General features: G+C 26.5%; 1 protein-coding gene and 1 long non-coding RNA gene across 4 annotated transcripts; both read left to right on the top strand.

The window, feature by feature from the left end:
• Positions 1 to 2,446: 2,446 nt before the first annotated feature.
• On the top strand, positions 2,447 to 12,934 carry LOC135931278 (inorganic pyrophosphatase-like). The gene is made up of 11 exons (XM_065468276.1): positions 2,447 to 2,577; positions 2,618 to 2,733; positions 2,777 to 2,896; positions 2,958 to 3,044; positions 3,310 to 3,373; positions 6,083 to 6,145; positions 6,255 to 6,295; positions 6,461 to 6,547; positions 7,673 to 7,758; positions 10,947 to 11,065; positions 12,596 to 12,934. The coding sequence occupies exons 1-11, from the start codon at positions 2,517 to 2,519 to the stop codon at positions 12,625 to 12,627; spliced, it is 876 nt and encodes a 291-aa protein (XP_065324348.1). The 5' UTR covers positions 2,447 to 2,516; the 3' UTR covers positions 12,628 to 12,934.
• Positions 12,935 to 17,587: 4,653 nt separating this feature from the next.
• On the top strand, positions 17,588 to 18,565 carry LOC135931884 (uncharacterized). Of its 3 annotated transcripts, none has more exons than XR_010573194.1 (3): positions 17,588 to 17,931; positions 18,103 to 18,317; positions 18,535 to 18,565. It is a non-coding gene; the product is annotated as an uncharacterized LOC135931884 (long non-coding RNA). The 3 variants fall into 3 exon arrangements; XR_010573193.1 differs by having other exon boundaries at positions 17,604 to 17,931; positions 18,103 to 18,264; XR_010573192.1 differs by having other exon boundaries at positions 17,618 to 17,931; positions 18,103 to 18,255.
• The last annotated feature ends 1,939 nt before the right edge of the window (positions 18,566 to 20,504 follow it).

Below are 20,504 nucleotides of genomic sequence, written 5' to 3'. Positions count from 1 at the left end.
TTTTTACTTAGACATGAGAATAATTTATTAAAAAGATTATTCAGGAAATATAAATACAATATACGCCAGACTTGTTAACTAATACTCTGAGCCGTTATCCATTTTTTAAACAAATTTATATATTTTATTTAAATAATTCTCTTACCAAATTTTAGGGCTTATAAATATTATTTTCCCTCTAGCATTAAATCAGTCTACAATTATAATTTTTTCTCTTTTTGTCCTATGCAAAAATCGATATATAATTATTATTGTATTAAATGATCCTAGATCAATGACAAATACGTTAAGGTTGTTAAATTCAATATATACCTTCATGTATATTTTTGAGTATTAAAAAAAAGTTGGGCTTATTTTCCAATTTATTCAATGTTCCTGATCATTCCTATTTTAATTCTGAAAAAAAAATCAAAGTACGACTTTTTTGGGTCTATTTTTACAAACGGCCCTTAAAATTTTAGCCAAGATAATACTATGTATGCCTGGAGCAGTGTTGTAGCTAGGAATTTTTTTTAGAGGGGGTATCCTCCTTTAACGGCCTTCGGCCATTTTGCCCAGCTTTCGGCCGGGTTTATCTTAAAAATCATCTTTGTTCTAGAATTATTGATCATTATAATTAGTGTTGTTAAACGGCTCGATTTGAATGCCGATTTTTATAACCAGCTAACTCAATATATTAGCCAAAAAAATATTGCTCACGCCTAAAGATATCAAGAATGATGTCTAAACCTTTGTAACATCCATGAGCAAAATAACACATTTCGACATAACTTTTATAGATATACGTTTCAAATTATTAAACTTTTATAGAAATCAATTTACAAATAAAAGCGATTATTTAAAATATAAATATAATATTGCTTTAATTACAATTATAATATTGCTTTAATTACAATTATAATATTGCCTGATATAAAATCACTTTTGAGTCTTTTGAAAGTATAATCTAAAAGAAAATTTTGCTTTGAAGGGGGTCCAAACCCGAACCCCCCCCCCCCTCCGTAGATACTTTACTGGCCTGTATACTTATAAATAACAGAAAGGTTTTGATCTCTATTTGCAAAATCTTGATTACCTACATAATATTATTTTGGCTTAAATCTTAATCGGGCCGTAAAAAATCAACCCAAATAAATATAATTTTTTTGATAATTAAATTGAAAAGATATAAGAAGATTGGATTTAGGAATTCTTTTTTGGTTATTTAAAGTGGTAGGCCTGGTAAAATCGAGCCAAAGGCTGGCCAAAGAGGTGGGGGGGGGGGGGCTTATAAATTTTATATAGAGTTTTAATAAATTAGATACTTTTTAAAAAATAATAACACAGCATATTTATAAAAGCTAGCAACGCACATAGGGTGCTCAAATAAAATTTTAATCCTGTCGAGCACATTCAAACGCCACTTAAACATATGGGAAGTATTTCAAGGGGAACTTCCCTAGCTTGATACATATTTATGGGTAGGATTCCGAATAGTGAGTATATTTTCTTAGAAATAGGGGTAAATCTGGAGTCGTTACCTCCAAAGAAAGTTTCTCTCTTGTAGAAGTTTGCAGCCACTCGTATTTACTTTAATGCCACCGAAAATAGTATTAAAATATTTACTATTCTAAAGTGAAATGTAGGATTATTTGGCAAAATTATCGAAAATTGGGAAAAATACATATGGGCGAAAATAGTATTAAAATATTTACTATTCTAAAGTGAAATGTAGGATTATTTAGCAAAATTATCGAAAATTGGGAAAAATACATATGGGCGAAAATATTTATGACCAAATGGTATACGATTCTTTTTAAATTGTTATTATAAATATATATATTTAAAAATTGTGGCTAAAATCTTATAAGGGGAAGTCTAAAACATTTATGTAGTCAGTTACTTTATTTTATCTTCCAGCCTGCATAAGGTTCAATATTTAGTTTTAAATTAGGTGGTTTGGGTTCCGGGAAATTTATCTCTTAATAATCGTGTATGTGCGGATATAATTATTAGTTGCTGTGTCTATCGGGGGGCTAATTATTCATTTTATTTTATTTGTAACTTTTTTTTCTGTTCTCTTTTTATTTAAGAACTCTTTATATATGGCGGGGGGGGGGGAGGAGTAATTATTTTGCTTACAAATTTTTTAAAAATATATTTTTTTAAAAATAATTCTTAGATCCAATTATTCTCAGTGTTTATGGGAAGGGGGGGAAGAATTCCTACAAATTTTTTAAATATATTTTTTTATTCTTAGTTCCAATCCGATTATTATTATTAGATTATGTATATATAATATAATTCCTTCAATACAAACTCAATATTATTTCCTATTTCCAATAATAATATATAAAAATAACATCCAAAAAAAAAATTAAAAAAATGAGAGAAACTGCAACCTAATTATTAAAACGCATGCCAAAAATGTTTTGCAATATTTCATGTCAACACTCTTTAGGAAAGGTCAAATTTTCATTCAGTTCACAACGTTAGTCGGTAAATATCCCCCAAAATTTACACGTTTATACAATTCAATGAAAATAACTACAGTACCTACAGGAACTTTGTATTCAACTAATTATAGATTATTTTTTAGTAAACCTTTTAATTAAGATGTATAAATATTTTGTTATAGAAAATGAAAATGGTTATATATCACCTCTTCATGACATTCCATTATATGCAGACAAAACTCGTAATATATTTAATATGATTATAGAGATACCTAGATGGACTAATGCAAAATTCGAGGTAATTTATGGATTATGCTATCAATGTTTAAAAATACCCCCAGATATCTACAAAAGAATATTTAAATCCTATACATCAAGACACAAAAAGTGGTGTGCCAAGGTTTGTTCATAATATTTTTCCCTACAATGGCTACATATGGAATTATGGTGCTTTGCCGCAAGTAATTATAATATGAATTTATTTTTAAATATTTATTCTTCTATAATTAATCATTATTTCAGACTTGGGAAGATCCAACTCATTTGGATAAAGATACACAATGCAAAGGGGATAATGATCCAATAGATATTGTAGAAATAGGATTCAGAGTTAAATTTTAAATCATAATTTTTAATATTTATTAAAGTTTTTGCATAATTAATTTAAAATATACCATGTTTGGAATGATTTTTTTTATAAACAGAATAAGTATATTCTTTACTAAAAACTTTAAATTTAAATATTTTGAAAGATGGTTTATTTTCTTTTTCATTATATAAAATAAAAATAATATACTCTTACTTTATAAATTTTTTAAAAAAATTCATATATTTTTATTTATTTTTAATATGAAACTTTTATTTATATATAAAGGTTGGGAAAACAGGTGATGTGATTCAAGTTAAAATTCTGGGGGTTTTATGCTTGATAGATGAAGGTATATTTATATTTTTATAATAAAATGTAATTAAAGTTGGTTTAAAAATAGTTATGTATAACTTCTAATATTTTTTTTTAAATATATAAATTAAACACTAGCCCTAAACATTTAAAATACATAGGTATATAATATTGTGAAAAATATTAATTAATTATATTTTGTAGATAAAATTAGTAATGGTACGGTTTCTTCAGAAAAGACTACCACTGAAAAATATAAATCTTTGTTTACTATGAGTCTCCAAATCTTTGGTTTTTTTTGTCCATTTTAGGATATGTCCCAGTTTCTTTAAAAAAATTAAGCAAGCTGATTGCAAGATGTTACTGTCCTGATATTCCAAGGTTGAAATAGGCAGAGATATCATGATTTGGCAACTTTTTAACTTATATTCTTGCTACTAAACCTTGAGCATGAGGCCAGGTATTAATCAATACAACTCTTGCAAGAAATTGTGTATCTCATATATGACATTTTTGACCTGTTTCAGGGGCAAGGGTATAGTATATTTCAAAGCTTATTAAATTATAGCATTACACTTAAGCATGAATGTATTTTTCAACCACTACAACATTGGATATGTCTTAGCTTATCATCAATTGTGCTTTTACACGATGTATGTCTAAGGCAATCCTATATAGAAAGTTGAAGATATCATTTAGAAAAACTCGTTTCTCAATCCAATCAAAATTGAAAAAGGGTTGATCGGTAAATATTGCCAAACCTTGTAACCATTGGATTAGCCCAGTTTTCTGGTTGCTGTTTGGGGAAGTTATACATCTGCTTTAACCACAATCTTACAAAGTAAACTTCGCTTATTTATTAGATGATAAATTTTTATATATAGATTGGAGAAATATAGAATTAATTAGAGAAAAAGGTTTAGTAATTACTTTCCCATTTTAAAAATGCTATTAAGTGTATCTGTGAATTTGTATGGCTAAAACAGTCCTCTTTATGGAAACAATCCCAAATCAGTAAGATTCCTGTTAGTAATGCCTTTTTGAAATCAAAGGATTTGGATCTATTGAATTTGGATGTGCTGGCTCAGATTTAATCTGGCTGACATATAATCCTATAGAATTTTATTTAAAGTCAACTGCTTTGAGTAATGTATCTAAAAAGCTCGATTTGGGTCAATTCTTCAAAATGGCCAATGAAGATTTTGGCTAAAATAATATTATGTAAGCATCGAGATTTAGCAAATTGATGTCCAGACATTTCTGCCAGCTATGTGCAAAATCTTTAGGCTTACATCATATTATCTTGATTATAATCTTTATCGGGCATTTTAACAACACTAAGCTATGAGAACTAACGATTCTATAATCAATATGCCGTCATGAAGCAATATAAGGGCATGTTAAATTTGCGGCTAATAAGAAAAAAGATGTCATTGAAAGATGATTGCAGCTAGCATTTAGAAGGAGATAATTTATATTCTGGGGAATTTAAACATGATTCTCGTATGCGTGTTGCAGAATTAGTTACCATCATTAACCCTAATTTGGTAGGTTCATTAAGAAATAAAAAAATTTGACTGATTCCAACAGCACATGAAGAATGTAGCTGTGAAAATATAGTGCAATAAGAGAAGTAGAATGTCTTATGACATAGTGACCTCGTCTCTTGTAAAAAAAATTGAGATGTAAATATTCCTAGATAAAAAAATATTGTTTTCATATAAGTAAAAATACTTTTCAAGCGAAAATGAAATAAACACTTTAAGGTGATACATGAAACGAACATAAAAATGTTTTTCAAGCGTAAATATATATATGGTATATGATCTTAATATAGGAACAGTCTATAAAAGTCTCACCTGATGGCTATGAAATGAAACAAGATGGATGCTTACTTTAGCACAGCCATTTTTTTAAGATGTCTATTATCTCTTGTATTCAACCTTTTTTTTGCCATTCAAATCTAGAGTCATTTTTTGTGGTATGTCATGTGTACACTAGCAGCGTGACATAGAAATTAAATATTAAAAGTGACATCTTTTATATTTTAGCCATAGCAAAGAAAATTTAGCTAGTGCTCTTATAAGTTAGGAGGAGATCTATGACAAAGATAGCCATCTACAATATTTCTCCTTTTGAGGAAATGAATTCTAGAAATTTTATGTGGACCTAATGTCAGTTTCCCATATTCCGTACTTGTGCAACCGCTAGTGTTGTTAAACGGCTCGATTTGAGCCGATTTTTAAAAACGGCCAACTCGATATTTTATCCAGAAAATATAAGTCAAGCCCGAATATTTTGCTCATAGGTGGCACAAGGGTCCAGACATCTAATAGCGAAATCTGGAATCTTAGGCAATATTTCTTTGGCTAAAATATTGGGTGCCGTTTAACAACACTAGCAAAAGCCCACCCACAAATATATTCCTTCAGGAAGTATCAAGTATTGAAACAGCTTTTTTCCCCTAAAATTAGGCGTTGCTCGCGACTTATTTCACCATTACCAAAAATAAATATGACAAGAATATTATCTCTCTTATATTAAAAAAAAAGGTAAGCAAGATCGAAGGTCCCTAAGCTTAAAGTATTAAAGTTCTAGGCGGATATCGCCCACATCTCTTTTACCACTAAACAAATCATATTAAACATATTTAATTAATCTAATTATCCCTAATATAGCAAAAATTTACTTTTTTTTTTAAGCATCTTCTCCAATGATTATATGCTCGTTATAATAAAAAAAACAGGTGAAACCGATTGGAAACTAATATCTATCAACATCACTGACCCTATGGCCGAAAAATTGAATGGTGATCTTAATTTACGATATTTCATTTTATTTATGTATATTATTTTATTTAAAAAAAAAACAATTCACTTACTTAAATATATTTTTAATAAAATTTATTTACATATTAGATATTGAAGATGTCGAGAAACATATGCCAGGATATCTACAAGTAATAAACATATTTTACTTGGAGCAGGTGGGGGGGGGGCTTATTTCTTGAACAGGTTAAAAGTTTTGTTATGGACTTCGGCACTGTCATTTTTATAAATATGCAAATTTTTTTTTTGATCAGATAAAATCTATGATATAAAAGAGTAAACCATAATATTTTTAGAGTACGGTTGAATGGTTCAGGGACTACAAAGTTCCTGCCGGTAAAAATCGTAATATATTTGCCTTCGATAATCAACCAAGAAATAGGGTATAGCAAATTTATACATATATTTTTTTTTGTACTGTTTATATAAATGATTTTCGTGTAAACAGATTGTTTGTTTAAAGTAGAGGTTATAAAACCACCTTTCAACCTTTAATATCTACTAAAGGAGTGGACCACATAATGAAACCTCCATGAATATATTTGTTTTATTAAGCGGCTCGATTTGAGTCGATTTTTAAAAACGGCTGACTCAATATTTTAGCTTGAATGTTAGACTCGAGATTCGCTGATAGATGTCCAAACCTTTGTGCCCCGTAATATTTTTCTGGATAAAATATTGAGTTTAGTCGTTTCAAAAAAATCGGCTCAAAACGAGCCGTTTAACAACACAAATACATACTAAATAAGATACTTTTTCGTATGTGCGTGTAGAGGTTGTAGTTTTTTAAGATATTTTTTTTTCCGCGCATTGATTACAAATACGGCTTCATATTAATTTTACGAGAAAACTTAAAGGGATAATGTTATTGTGGTTTTTAGCTATCTAATAATTACGCCTTACCTCCTACGAAATTTCTACTTCAATGAGATATAAATTTGCGCCCCAGCCCGTCAAAATATTTTAAACAATTCGTCTGGCCTGGCGAGAATATATTTTTTTTTCCCAGGCTCGCAGGCTTGGCTTTGCCAGTCTCTTAGTTTAAAGTTTGAATTGTCACTGTATCATCGGATCTTTGTTTTTATTCTATTATTTATAGTGTTCATTCATATACTTAAAAAAAACGCGTATCAATTAGAGCCTTGTAAGCTGGGCGTCAGCCTATTTTTCTTTATTTTGGGCCAGGCTCAGCCCAAATTTTTTTTGGGATTAATATGAATTAACGGTATTTAACCAAATTATTATAGGTTGTCCATATCCAAACCATAAATTTATTTTGTGTTTGAAACAAAACAATTCTTATATCTTAAAAGTAAGAAATTATAATCATAATTTAAGGGGAGAGCAGTTTTTATAATAGTTAGATAGTATGGGTGGGGAATGGTAGGATAATCATAAAAATGATTGAATTTTGAGTTGGGGAAGGGGGGAGGGTGGGATTACTTTGTTAAAAACGTATATTGCATTTATTCACTTTTTATTAAATGGGGTCTTTTTTTTTAATTTAGGACTTTGCTTTGAAGGTCATACAACAAACTCACGAACAATGGCAGAAGCTGATTAAATCGTCTCACAATGAGGGTGGACTATGTTGGTAATTCATAGTATATTTTTTAGAATATAAATAATCATTTTTGGCAGAAAATCTTAAGACAAGTTGTTTTTTTTTTACGAGATGAGGCAAAATTTTTAATGTGGGATAGGCATAAGCTTGAAATGTCAGATATTTTCTTACCCTTAATTAACCTCTCCTAAACTTATGTCTGCAATCTTCCTTTTAGTAACCATTTATTTATATATTCCTGAATTCCCATTCTAAATATCAATCCGCTATTAGTCACCATATGTGCAGCCAGGATTTTCTTATGGAAGAGGTAGACCTTTTGTTGAGCTTCCCCAAAAAAATTTATTGGAATTAAGCCTTGAGTTGCATTTCCGAGGATTCTGGTTCCAAAAAATAAGTTTGATGTCCCAATACTTTGGTAGTTTTCAATGGGAAAGTGGGGTTGTGTGACCCGGGCAAGGGTTCATCTTTTGTATCAGGGTTTTCTAGGATCCTGCCCATCTTCTCAGTTATTAAAAAACTTTAATGCTTGTCCATCCTGTGATCTGATTATAATAAATGGAATTTGGAAACTCTATGTTGAGCTCAAGATATATATATATATATTACGGTTGGCAAATAAAAATCAATATTTTGATGAAAATATTTATCATAAGGATAAATATTGACCTACATGATTTTAGAATTAAATAAATTTTTATGAAAAATGCTTAATTATTCGATTTATTTTGTATTTCATCGTTTCAATTTTTGACATAATCAATTGTTTGGGTCTCATTGTAGTGAGAAATCATTTAATATTCCAAGGGCTGTGAACCCTCCTAAGAAAAAGTTCTGTTCTGCTTCAGTGAAATATCTTTTAACTAGGTTCATTCAGGGTTTGCAGTCCTTAAAAAAAGACTAAAATTAAAAATAACAGAAATATCAGTTTTTTTAGCATTTACCATAAAAATAATTTTATAAATATAATAATGCAATACAATTTAAAAAATCTATTTGTTTTTTTAAGTTTTATTTTAAAGATCGTTTTTTTTATGACTAACTTTGACAGTGCACTGCAGTTTTTCATGTACTCGAAATTGGTTCTAAGTTTGGAACACACTCCATATGATAAAAATACTCTACTGAAGCTGTCGATTGTTTTACTATGAATTAATGGTCCTGCTAACCATCATTCATTTTTTTTTATTTCATTGGAAAACATTAATTTTATTAAACGGGTCAGATGTAGCTTAGAATTTTATCATGATTGATAGATGAGAGATTGGTTGAAGATATAAAATTAGCCACGTTCCATTGCCACTTAGGTTTCATTGTTTTATTAAATTTGAAACATATTTTGAGGTTAGAAGATAGGATAGGAAATGTGTATGTAAAAGTATTATAATATTGTTAATTTTTCAGGATTGTGGGTTATAAGAACAACACCAATTTATATATTATTAAATCTTTCTTTTTGTTTAATTTTGTCATATAACCCAAACATTTTAAATGTGATTAGATTGATTATTCTATTCGTGTAATATTTTGTTATAAACAATCGATTTATCATCAGAAAAAAAAAGATTTAAACCATATTAATCATAATATAATTGAAGAACTATTCTAGTTTTGAAATTTTTGGTCCCATACTAGAACATTTACAAAAAAATTATTAAGCAAGTGTATTTTAAATTTAGGTATTAACGAATATCTTAAATACTAATATATCAGAAGACCCAATTGGGAAATAACAGTAGCTAAAATTAATTTTATTAGTCAAACAAATGGAATTTTAAATTTGGGATGAACAGTTTTTTCTTAGAATATCATATTAGGTAACGTTTTAGTTAACATTTTTTTTAAAACGGTTGTCACATATCATCGAATTTTTGATTGAAAGTCGGATTTTGATTTCACGAAATATCAAATTAGCTCATGATTTATCAATATATATTTTTTTAAATAATTTCTTGACCTGATCTCCCAGAGCATTAACTTTTTACTTACAAAGAAATATTATATTAAGGTAAATATAATTATTATTTATTTCGATTTAAATCTGTAAATTCTCTAATTTAAATATTTGCTTTAAATCAAGATTTAAATCAAAAAAAATCACTAATTTTGCTAACCCTAATTTATTCTAATTAGGGTAATGCATTAAATTTAGGTAATCGACAATATCGGAATTTATCTATTTATTACAAAAATAATGATATGGATATGAAATATTTAATGAATTTGGATATGATATTTATTAATAATAAAAAATATAATATATTATAATTTTGGAGTCAACTAAAATGTGACTATAGCTAAATAAATCACTTAAGCAATTTTTTTTTACTACTTTTTGCCACTTTCCTCCATATATTTATTTTTTTATCTTATCTTTCTTATTCATTTTTTTTAAATTCTTGATATTCAATCAAGGAAAAATGAAGAATTGGGGATATAAAATAAGCATTTATTCGGGTTATTTGGTTAATAATATTTTATTTATAATGTTAATGGTCTACGGAACTCGAATAGAGGCCTGGGATATAAATTAGGTAAGTCGGCCAATTCTGATCAGAACTATAGTGATAAAACTGTGCATACACAAAATACTACTTCTACATTTACATAGATTGAATCAGACATATTATTATATTCCATCACCCACTATCTATAATTATTATTAGATTATATTATACTTGTTATAAGAATAATTTATAATGCAAGAAATTTACAATAGAAATTAGAATGAAAATAATAGATTAAACCTCATAAAATTATCGGAGATGATGCTGATTATCTTAGATTTAACGTGTAGCACGAGATGAGGGAATAACAAAAATATCTTGATATTTTTTTGATTCCGATAAGGGACTACAGATGTTTCTTAGAAAGGCTCTCTTACCACACATCTTCTCCTTTCCCCATTCTAATTATCCTCTGGTATCCTGTGATGCTTTCCTCCCACCCCTATTTCTTCCTATATCACAAACTATATAATTTTCTCCTTAACAATCTAACTTCTTCTTTTGCTCTTATCTAATTAGCTTACAGTTATTTATTTATTTTTTTCACATCCACAACACGACATTTGATTTATTGCATTTGAGTTCTTTATTTAGTACATAAATGTTTTTAGGCGCAATTATTATTTTCAGTAGTGTCATTAGGGGATCGCAAAGGTTCAAGAATCCTAGAAAACTTTGATCCTAAAATTTTATATGTCCACTCTTTTTTAGCCAAAATTTGACCAACACCACAGAAACGGTTAACCTGACCCAATACGATGAAGCTGAAAAATTTGTCCAGGCTCAACCAGAATTTACCAATACATCCAGACGTGTCGCGTTCCCGAAAGGTTTAAAATGTGATATCATGAACCATAGCGTAGCCAGGATTTTCTTAAGGAAGGGGGGGAATTAAAAAATTATTGGGGGCTTTGCCCCCAGACCCCATTTTGTGGGTTACCTTATCTATATATATAGTCATAAAATATTTTTACAAGATAGGAAGTTAATTTTAATAAAAAAAAATAAGCCTGGAACAAATATGGAATATATTTTTATTAGTTTATATAAAATATAATAAATTACTTGTAATATTAATATAAAAGCATGGTAATAATTTATTTATTTATAAAAAGTAAGGAGACATATAGTTGATATTCCTCTATTATATAGAATTAGTTACAAAATACTAGGTAAAATTCCAATTTTACAGACATATTGACAGTTGGAGAATATATTAAAGTTAATATTTTAACAAATTTTACTAATCAACGCTCTTCATAATAAATATAGCAATAATTTGCATTCAATTATTTAACGCCATCTATTTATTTAAAAAAATGATATTAAAAATTAATCATCCCACAATTTCTTTAAAAGATATTTTCTGATGTCCTTGTCAATATTTTATAGTTTTCATATAAAATATATAATTCGCTATATTGGTAAAAATTACTTGATTGTCATGATAATTGATAAAATTAGATATACTGTAAATCTACGACATATAATATTCCACTGTTTGTATTGTGCTTTTATTTTTTTATTTAATTTTATCAATAGTTTTATAATTATATTTTTCTTTTATTAAGATAAATAAATTAAAATTACTCACTTTATAAAAAATTATATTTGATATTTTATATTATTTACTAATTTTATGGATCTAATAATTATTACATTTCATTTTTGTCTTAAGACTTATCTTTGGCTTATATTCCATTTCTTAAAAAACATTTTTGGTTCGCTTTTTTATACATAAATGCTTTTTTCTAAAAATGTATAAATTATGATGAATAGTTTTATAAAAAAATAACAACTTTTACATTCTTTCTTTCAAATTATTGCTTATGATATATGCACACATTTTTGGGAGTCAAGGAGTGGTAAAAGGACTAAGGGGGATATTTTTTATTAACCTAAAATGATATTCATAAAAAGTGACAAATTTCTGAAGAGGGGGGGGGATTTCCCCTTGCCCCCTCCCTGGCTACGCCTATGTCATGAACGAAATTATGTCTTTTTGCAACCTCTTACGATTTACTTTTATTACCAGAAGATCTTTTCTTTTCGTAACTTATAACATCTTGCTTTTGAAGTCAAAATAAATAATATTGTATAAAGTCTCATGTACGCAGTTGTATTGCTCTAAAAATGATTCCACATCTTTTAATTTTTAATCGAATTCTAAACCAGAATCATTATTATTGAATATTTAATCAATAATTAGTGTTTGATGAAAGGGGGAGGGGGTATACTAGCTAATAGGAGTTTCTCTCGTGGTGATGGTCTTGATAATGTATTGATGATATAATATTTCATGTTGTAAACACTATCGAGTATCATTTATGAAAAAACTTTATTTATTTTACTCAATTTAGTTGACACTTGGTCTTTCGTGAAGAAGGATTGATCGCGAGAATTACTTCTGAGATCGCATTTTACAAGCCTTCCGCGTTACAACAATATTTATAACATTCTTACTTCTACTGGATTAATGACAAATTGATTTGGGTAATTGTGATACGGCATAATTTTTTTTTTGTTATGAGAATAATTATTATATAACTTTTTCTTGTTATATTATATAAACTTGATTAGTTAAATATTTTATCGCAAAAGCACATCGTTGTTAAAAATAAATTTTATTCATAATTAAATATTTTTTTCTGTAATCATTATAATTTTAGAAAAAATTTTTCCTTACAAATACACAATATACATTTACACATCGTTGTTTAAAATAAATTTTATTCATAATTAAATATTTTTTTCCGTGATCATTATAATTTTAGAGAATTTTTTATGTAACAAATTATATCTTTACAAATACACATTATATATATTTACGTGAGTTTGATTTTAAGATTGAATTTTTTTTTGCCACGCGAATAAAATATTAGATTGGTTGGGTTGAATGCTAAAAAAAATATATAAATTGATTATCTTAAAGGCTGTCTCATTAAGCAATTATGGAGGGATTAAAGATGTAAAAAAAACATGCTAGTAAAATATAGTCGCTCGAAAATTTGGTTATTCCATATCCTATTTTTGTCATAAATCAATATTTTATCTACATACCCGGCCCGGGTTGTATATTTTCAGGATCGGTCCAGAATGCTGAAAGCTATATATTTTTCAAATTATCTAATCTCAACTCTCTATTTCATCGATGGTAATTTCCTTTCTATTTCCTCTTCCCCTTTGAAATTTAATATGGTCATTTTAATAATTACCGGTCATTTTTCACACTCTTCCCTGGCATACGTAATTGCCCGAATTTGGGACTGAGAACAAAGGAGAGATAAAATGATACTTATCTATAAAATAATTTTTTCCCACAAAATATATTCTATTTTGAATATTGGTTTTGATTTGATTGAATATCTATCTATCAATAATGATTATTTTGAATAATATTATACTAGAAATATTTTCTAAGAATCGAAAAAGTGGAAAATATGATATGTGTCATATTGTTCTATGATACACAATTTATACATATTTATTTTTAATTTTTATAGATAATAATAGCGAATTAAAATATTCGACCCTCCCTGGGTAACGGACCTGTAGGTCTCTGAAAAAGATACTTGATTTTAATAGTAGTATTGTTAAACGGTTGAATTTTAAAAAAATATTGTGCGATTCTCGAGATTTTGCTGATAGGTGTCCCAAATCTCCTTTTTTTTGCCATCTACGAGCAAAATTTATAGGTTTGTGAAATATTTTTATAGTTAAAGTATTAAGTTAGCCGAATTTAAAAATCATTAGTGATGTAGGAATTAACTTGGGGATTAGATCAGAAAAATATATTTGATAGGGAATTAAACTCAGGGATAGTCATTAAGCCCTGGCGGTAATAAAATAATTTATTTTCTTTATTAATTTAAATAACTCGTCGGTCTAGAATTGGAGTGCTCCACTCGACATTTTCATTTTGAGTTAGAAGTAGATAATTACTAATTTATTCCCAATATATATAAAAATAAAAACCATTATAAAAAATCTTAATTTTTGCCAAAGTTATAGCTCTGTCAATTTTGCGCTATTTGCATATAACAATGTATTTTTTGCTTCATATGCATGGCCTATCCTATTATGTTATTTATCACGTGTTGTTTTCCCTCCTATTTTAATTTTTTTTTCTATATTGAATCGTAAAATATTTTCATTCCATATCTCTATTCCAAATTAAATGTCAAGGTAAATTTTTTATTATATACAGTAATGAAATTTAACAATTTTTTAAATTATGCTTATAATTTAAGATTTTTATGCATTACTTGTTCATATAAAAATTGAAAATTAAATTATAATGAAATTTAACAATTTTTTAATAATTAACTTGCTCATAATTTAAATAAATTATTAAGCATTACTTGCTCATATAAAAATTAAAAATACAATTTTTTTAATAATTTACTTTCATAATTTAAATAAATTATTAAGCATTACTTTCTCATAAAAATTGAAAATTTTAATATTTATAATGAAATTTAACAATTTTTTAATATTTCTAGAAGCAAAGCAAATGAAAGAAAAAGACTAAGGGAATGTGGTGAGGCCTATATCAATATCAAAGGTGATTTGAAAAGAGCAAAGGTGGTTCAGAATGATCATTCTAATAAATGTATATTTCAATGTCATCTAAAAGTTAATGTAGATCAGAGAAAAATTATTCATGAAGTTTTTTGGAGCTTAACTGATGAAGCTAAGGGATCTTTCTATAGCAAATTTATTGTTAGGTCTCCATGTAAAAGAAGGGTAAAAGATTCTTTAAATTATAAAAACTATTCATACTTATATTTTTTTTGAAGTGGAGAGTGTTAAAGTTAGAGTTTGCACCCAGATCTGATAGAGAATATATCGAAAAAATTATTAATTTTATTCATTTTTATTTATTGTATGAATAGAAAAGAAAAAAAAGATATAGTTATTTATTTATTAAATTACATTAATAAAATATAAATAGAGCATTTTGAACATTAAAAAAAAATCATAAAGTGTTATATTTGCTCTACTTGCATTATGATTTTATTAAATTAAATTTTTTGAGCAAAAATTTTTTAAGCTATAATTAAGCAACAAAAGGATAAATTATCTCTGAAATTTTTAATTAAATTGAGCAATAAGTTTTTCCTATAGATGATTTTAAACTTTAATGTTGATTTTCTCATTTTAAACATTTGCGCAAGTGGAGCAGTCCAATTCTAGGCCGACGAATATAGACTGTAAAAATATATAAATTTTTAGTGTTAAAATTTAAAATAAATAAAATATAAAATCCATAACCTACCATATAATTATTAATTATAATTACATTTTGTATTTCATCAATATTAAATCCGCAAGTTGGAGTATTATTATTTTAAACAATAAGATTTAAAATTTTCTTTGTTTTAGTATATTTTAAAATCATATTATATTATTATTTAAAAAGGTGTTTGGCGTGTTTCACATGTTTGACTAAACTGCAAATGCCAAGGTAAATTGCAAATGCTTAGGTGAAAATTTTGAAATTATTTCCTTGATAATTGTTTCTCTGATAATTATCGTATCTAGGTTTCCATTGATATCTATGTACGTTATTTGCTTGCGTATTCATCCCTTTATCGTGATCATCGTATCTCATCATCCTTCTATCCGTATCCATTTGATTGTCTCTCTGCATCTCTATTTGTTTTATTTCCATAGTTTCTTCTTCTATTTTTATGTTATCAATTTTATTAATTATTTTATACGCTTCTTGTCCTCGATTTCCTTTCCTATTTTTACTATCTCTGGTATATCTACACTTTCTATATGTAAAATTTTCTGCCGTATTTCTTTATTGAAAATATTTTTATTCTCTCAATCGCTCTACTATAATACTGAATTTGTATTTATAACTCAACATACATAATCTAGTTACCCAATCACTGAATGTTTCATTTTTTTCTTGTACAACTTCACTAAATTCTTTAAATACATTATATACGATTTGTCTGGATGTAATAGTCTAAATTTTCGAGTACGATTGACAGATTGCTAAACTCTGTTGGAGTACATATCGCTTCTAGTTTCAAGTATTCTTCTTCGGGAAGTTTTTGCGTGAACGCGTACGCCTTCTCCGCATCTGAAAATTAGGATCTTTAAAATTAGTATCAAATTTGAAAAAAACTTCAATATTATTATTATAATTTGGACACTTGATGAAATTATTTTTAACATTTACTAACGGTTTCATTATATTTTATTATATCATATTATATCAATGTTTTATAATTATAATTTATTATATATATATCAAAATACAATACAACTATTCTATATTGTTAGTGTCTCTAATTTCTTTGATAACGTTTCGTCTTTAATATGAATAGTCTTCCCTTATACCAATGACATATACCTTATACATAAATCAATTTTTTATTAAAAATTGAAATTAAATACCATATAATTTTATTTTTACAATGGGAATTTTTTTTTAATTTATGAGTATAAGAGTCAGAAATTAAATCTTGTAGAGTAGTAATTTATTAATTAAACAATAAAGTTATATTAATTATACAAATTTTAAAGTAAAAAAACAATGAATGTCTTCTATAAGCAAAATTAGTTTCTTTATATACACTGAACTTAGAATAATTATTAAAAAAAATTTTTTAAATTAAACAATAGTCTGGATTAACATTATTTCGTCTGTTTTTACAAAAATATTAAATAATCACTAATTTGTATAACATTATTACGTATCCATAATTTTTTATATAAAAAAAAATTATTTAAAAAAATATATTATGAATATAAAATTATCCTGGCCAAGTACCAAGTTATAGAATTTAAAATAATAAAAACTAATTATTACAACAATATTTACCAGCCTTACAACCTACCTAAATTTTATTTTAAGATTTTAAAATTTAACAAGTATATTATGAAAATATAATCTTAGGAAACCAGATTAATTTTGGTTAGCGCATAATTTTTATATTTGGGTGTAAATACAGGGTTTAACTAAACTACAAATGCTAAGGTAAACTGCAAATGCCAAGGTAAACTGCAAATGGTTAGGTAAAAAATTTTGATATATACTTTAGTATAACTTAATAAAAATTATATTATTATTAGATATAATAATAAAAAATGAATAGATATTAATAGTTGTATTTCCTTTTATCTCATAATAAATAGTAAATCCTTTAATATAAATAAATTTAAAATAATTATTGTTAAAGTTGTTTTGAATGTTAAAAATTTTTGTATATTTTCTTTTTGTAAAATAATTTAAATGACCTTTAACAAATAAGGTTCGGACGACCTTTTCGTATTCATTCTTTCTTTTTCGCTTTTTTAAAATAGATTTATATTTTTAAAAACTTATTATACTTTTCTTTTTTGATATGTAAATAATATATATATATAGAATGTAAAAATATACAAATTTTTAGTGTTAATATTTAAAATAAATAAAATATAAAATCCATAGCCTTCCATAGAATTATTATGTTGGCAGATTTTCTTATCGTTATAACCATGATTTTTATATTCGACAATTTTATGATAATAATAAAAAGGATTGGACATACGATTTACATGAAAGCAAAACAATCATTCTTTTACTATATGACAGGCTAGAAGACATTCATTATGCTTACAGACTTATCAATGGCAAGCGATATATAGATGCACGAACCGTTATCAAAGAAATTAGAGACACTAACAATATAGAATAGTTGTATTGTATTTAGATATATATATAATAAATTATAAATATAAAACATTGATATAATATGATATAATAAAATATAATGAAACCTAGTAAATGTTAAAAATAATTTCATTGAGTGTCCAAATTATAATAATAATATTGAAGTTTTTTTAAAAAATTTGATACTATTTTTAGAGATCCACAATTTTCAGACGCGGAGAAGGCGTACGCGTTCACGCAAAAACTTCCCTAAGAAGAATACTTGAAACTAAAAGCGATATGTACTCCAACAGAGTTTAGCAATCCGTCAATCGTACTCGAAAGATTTAGACTATTACATCCAGACAAGTATATAACGTAAAGAATTTAGTGAAGTTGTACAAGAAAAAAATGAAACATTCAGTGATTGGGTAACTAGATTATGTATGTTGAGTAATAAATACAAATTCAGTATTATAGTAGAGCGATTGAGAGAATAAAAATATTTTCAATTAATAAAGAAATACGGCAGAAAATTTTACATATTGAAAGTGTAGATATACCAGAGATATTAAAAATAGGAAAGGAAAATTGAGGAACAAGAAGCGTATGATAAAATAATTAATAAAATTGATAACATAAAAATAGAAGGAGAAACTATGGAAATAAAACAAATAGAGATGCAGAGAGACAATCAAATGGATACGGATAGAAGGATGATGAGATACGATGATCACGATAAAGGGATGAATACGCAAGCAAATAACGTACATAGATATCAATGGAAACCTAGATACGATAATTATCAGAGAAACAATTATCAAGGAAATTTCAAAATTTTTACCTAAGCATTTGCAATTTACCTTGGCATTTGCAGTTTAGTCAAACATGTGAAACACGTCAAACACCTTTTTAAATAATAATATAATATGATTTTAAAATATACAAAAACAAAGAAAAATTTTAATTTTATTTCTTAAAATAATGATACGCCAACTTGCGGATTTAATATTGATGAAATATAAAATGTAATTATAATTAATAATTCTATGAAAGGCTATGGATTTTATATTTTATTTATTTTAAATTTTAACTCTAAAAATTTATATATTTTTAACACTAAAAATTTTTATATTTTTACAGTCTATATATATATATTATTTACAAAATAAATGTCAAATACTAAATACTAATGTATAAATAATACTGCTTATATTTAATTTTTTGAAAGTCAAATATTATTCTTATTCTTTAACTTTTTTGTTCTTAAAGAAATCTCAAATAATTTTTTCTTTTTCACAAGACAAAATAAAATGAATGAAGGAATTTTTTTTAAAAAAAATATAACAAACGTAATAATAATTTTATTTCTTTTTTTCTCTATATATATCTATTTAATTAATGCATAATAAAAAATAATTTTTTCTAATTTTAAAAATAGCAATTTTTTTTATAATATATCACAAGAATGAATGCGCAAAAAAAAACATTAATCACAAATAAAAATTAAAAGAATAAATGCGCAAAAAAAAATTTAAAAAAAATATTAATCACAAAATAAAATGCTTATTTATACAAAATGACTCCACGCTAACACGATACACATAAGAATAAGTTTTTACATATCAAAAAAGAAAAGTATAATAAGTTAAAGGTCATATAAATATATTTCAAAAAAATGAAAAAGAAAGAATGAATACGAAAAGGTCGCCTGAACCTGTTAAGATGTGTAAATAGTTACAGGCGATTAAATTTAATTTTCATGTTTAAATTTTTCTCATTTTAATGTTATTATGCAAATGTTTTCGATTACTTTAAAACTATAACTTGTCTTTTTTTTATATAAAGATACACATTTTTATTTTGATTTTAATACTGTGATTTCAAAGTGAGAAAGCGGTGGGATACGAACCCTCGCCTCCGGGGAGACAGTTCCTGACTGTCTATCAAGATTACCACTCAGTGTAGATAAGGAAACTATTGATAATATAAGTACAGACAACACAAAAAATAAATTATGGGATATTCCGATTAATTTTAATAAAGTATTAGACGAAACATATAAAGACAAAGAAATATTGGATATTATTAAAGACATAAGGAAAGGTGATGGTATAAAAAAAAACAAATCATACGAAAACATGGAAATGGAATTAAGTATTATAAATAATTGTTTGTTCAAAGAAAACAAAATTGTGATTCCTGCAGGCTGAGAAAAACTATGTTGAAGGAATTACACATCGGACACTTAGGTGCTGGAAAGACCAAAGCATTAGCCAAGGATTATATGTATTGGCCAGGTATGAACACGAGTATCGATCTTGAAGTAAAAAATTGTAAATCATGTAATATTTGGGCATCGAATCCCAATTCAATTCAACATCCATGGGTTACTACTTCTAAACCCTTTGAATGAATACACATAGACTATACGGTGCCTTTTTATCAAAGATTTTGGTTAATAATAATAGATGCATACAGCAAATTTCCAATAATAACTCCAGTCAAATCTATCACAATAGATATCACTTTAAAAGAACTTATGAAAACAATCAGTATTTTTGGAATACCGAAAGAAATAGTAACTGATAACGGTACAAACTTCACGAGTTACTTCG

The sequence above is a fragment of the Gordionus sp. m RMFG-2023 genome, chromosome 1, assembly GCF_954871325.1.
Source record: "Gordionus sp. m RMFG-2023 chromosome 1, tfGorSpeb1-WG-v2, whole genome shotgun sequence".
In the NCBI taxonomy this organism is placed as follows: domain Eukaryota; kingdom Metazoa; phylum Nematomorpha; class Gordioida; order Chordodea; family Parachordodidae; genus Gordionus; species Gordionus sp. m RMFG-2023.
The sequence above is the reverse complement of the archived record's forward strand: the minus strand, read 5'-3'. Positions and strand labels throughout refer to the sequence as shown.

What these genes read in the sequence shown, in the direction of transcription:
- LOC135931278 (XM_065468276.1), top strand. Translation starts at nt 2,517, where the DNA reads ATGAAAATAACTACAGTACCTACAGGAACTTTGTATTCAACTAATTAT. An exon ending in TAATTATAGATTATTTTTTA is followed by an intron (nt 2,578 to 2,617) that starts GTAAACCTTTTA and finishes ATTTTGTTATAG; the next exon opens with AAAATGAAAATGGTTATATA. An exon ending in TTGTAGAAATAGGATTCAGA is followed by an intron (nt 3,045 to 3,309) that starts GTTAAATTTTAA and finishes TTATATATAAAG; the next exon opens with GTTGGGAAAACAGGTGATGT.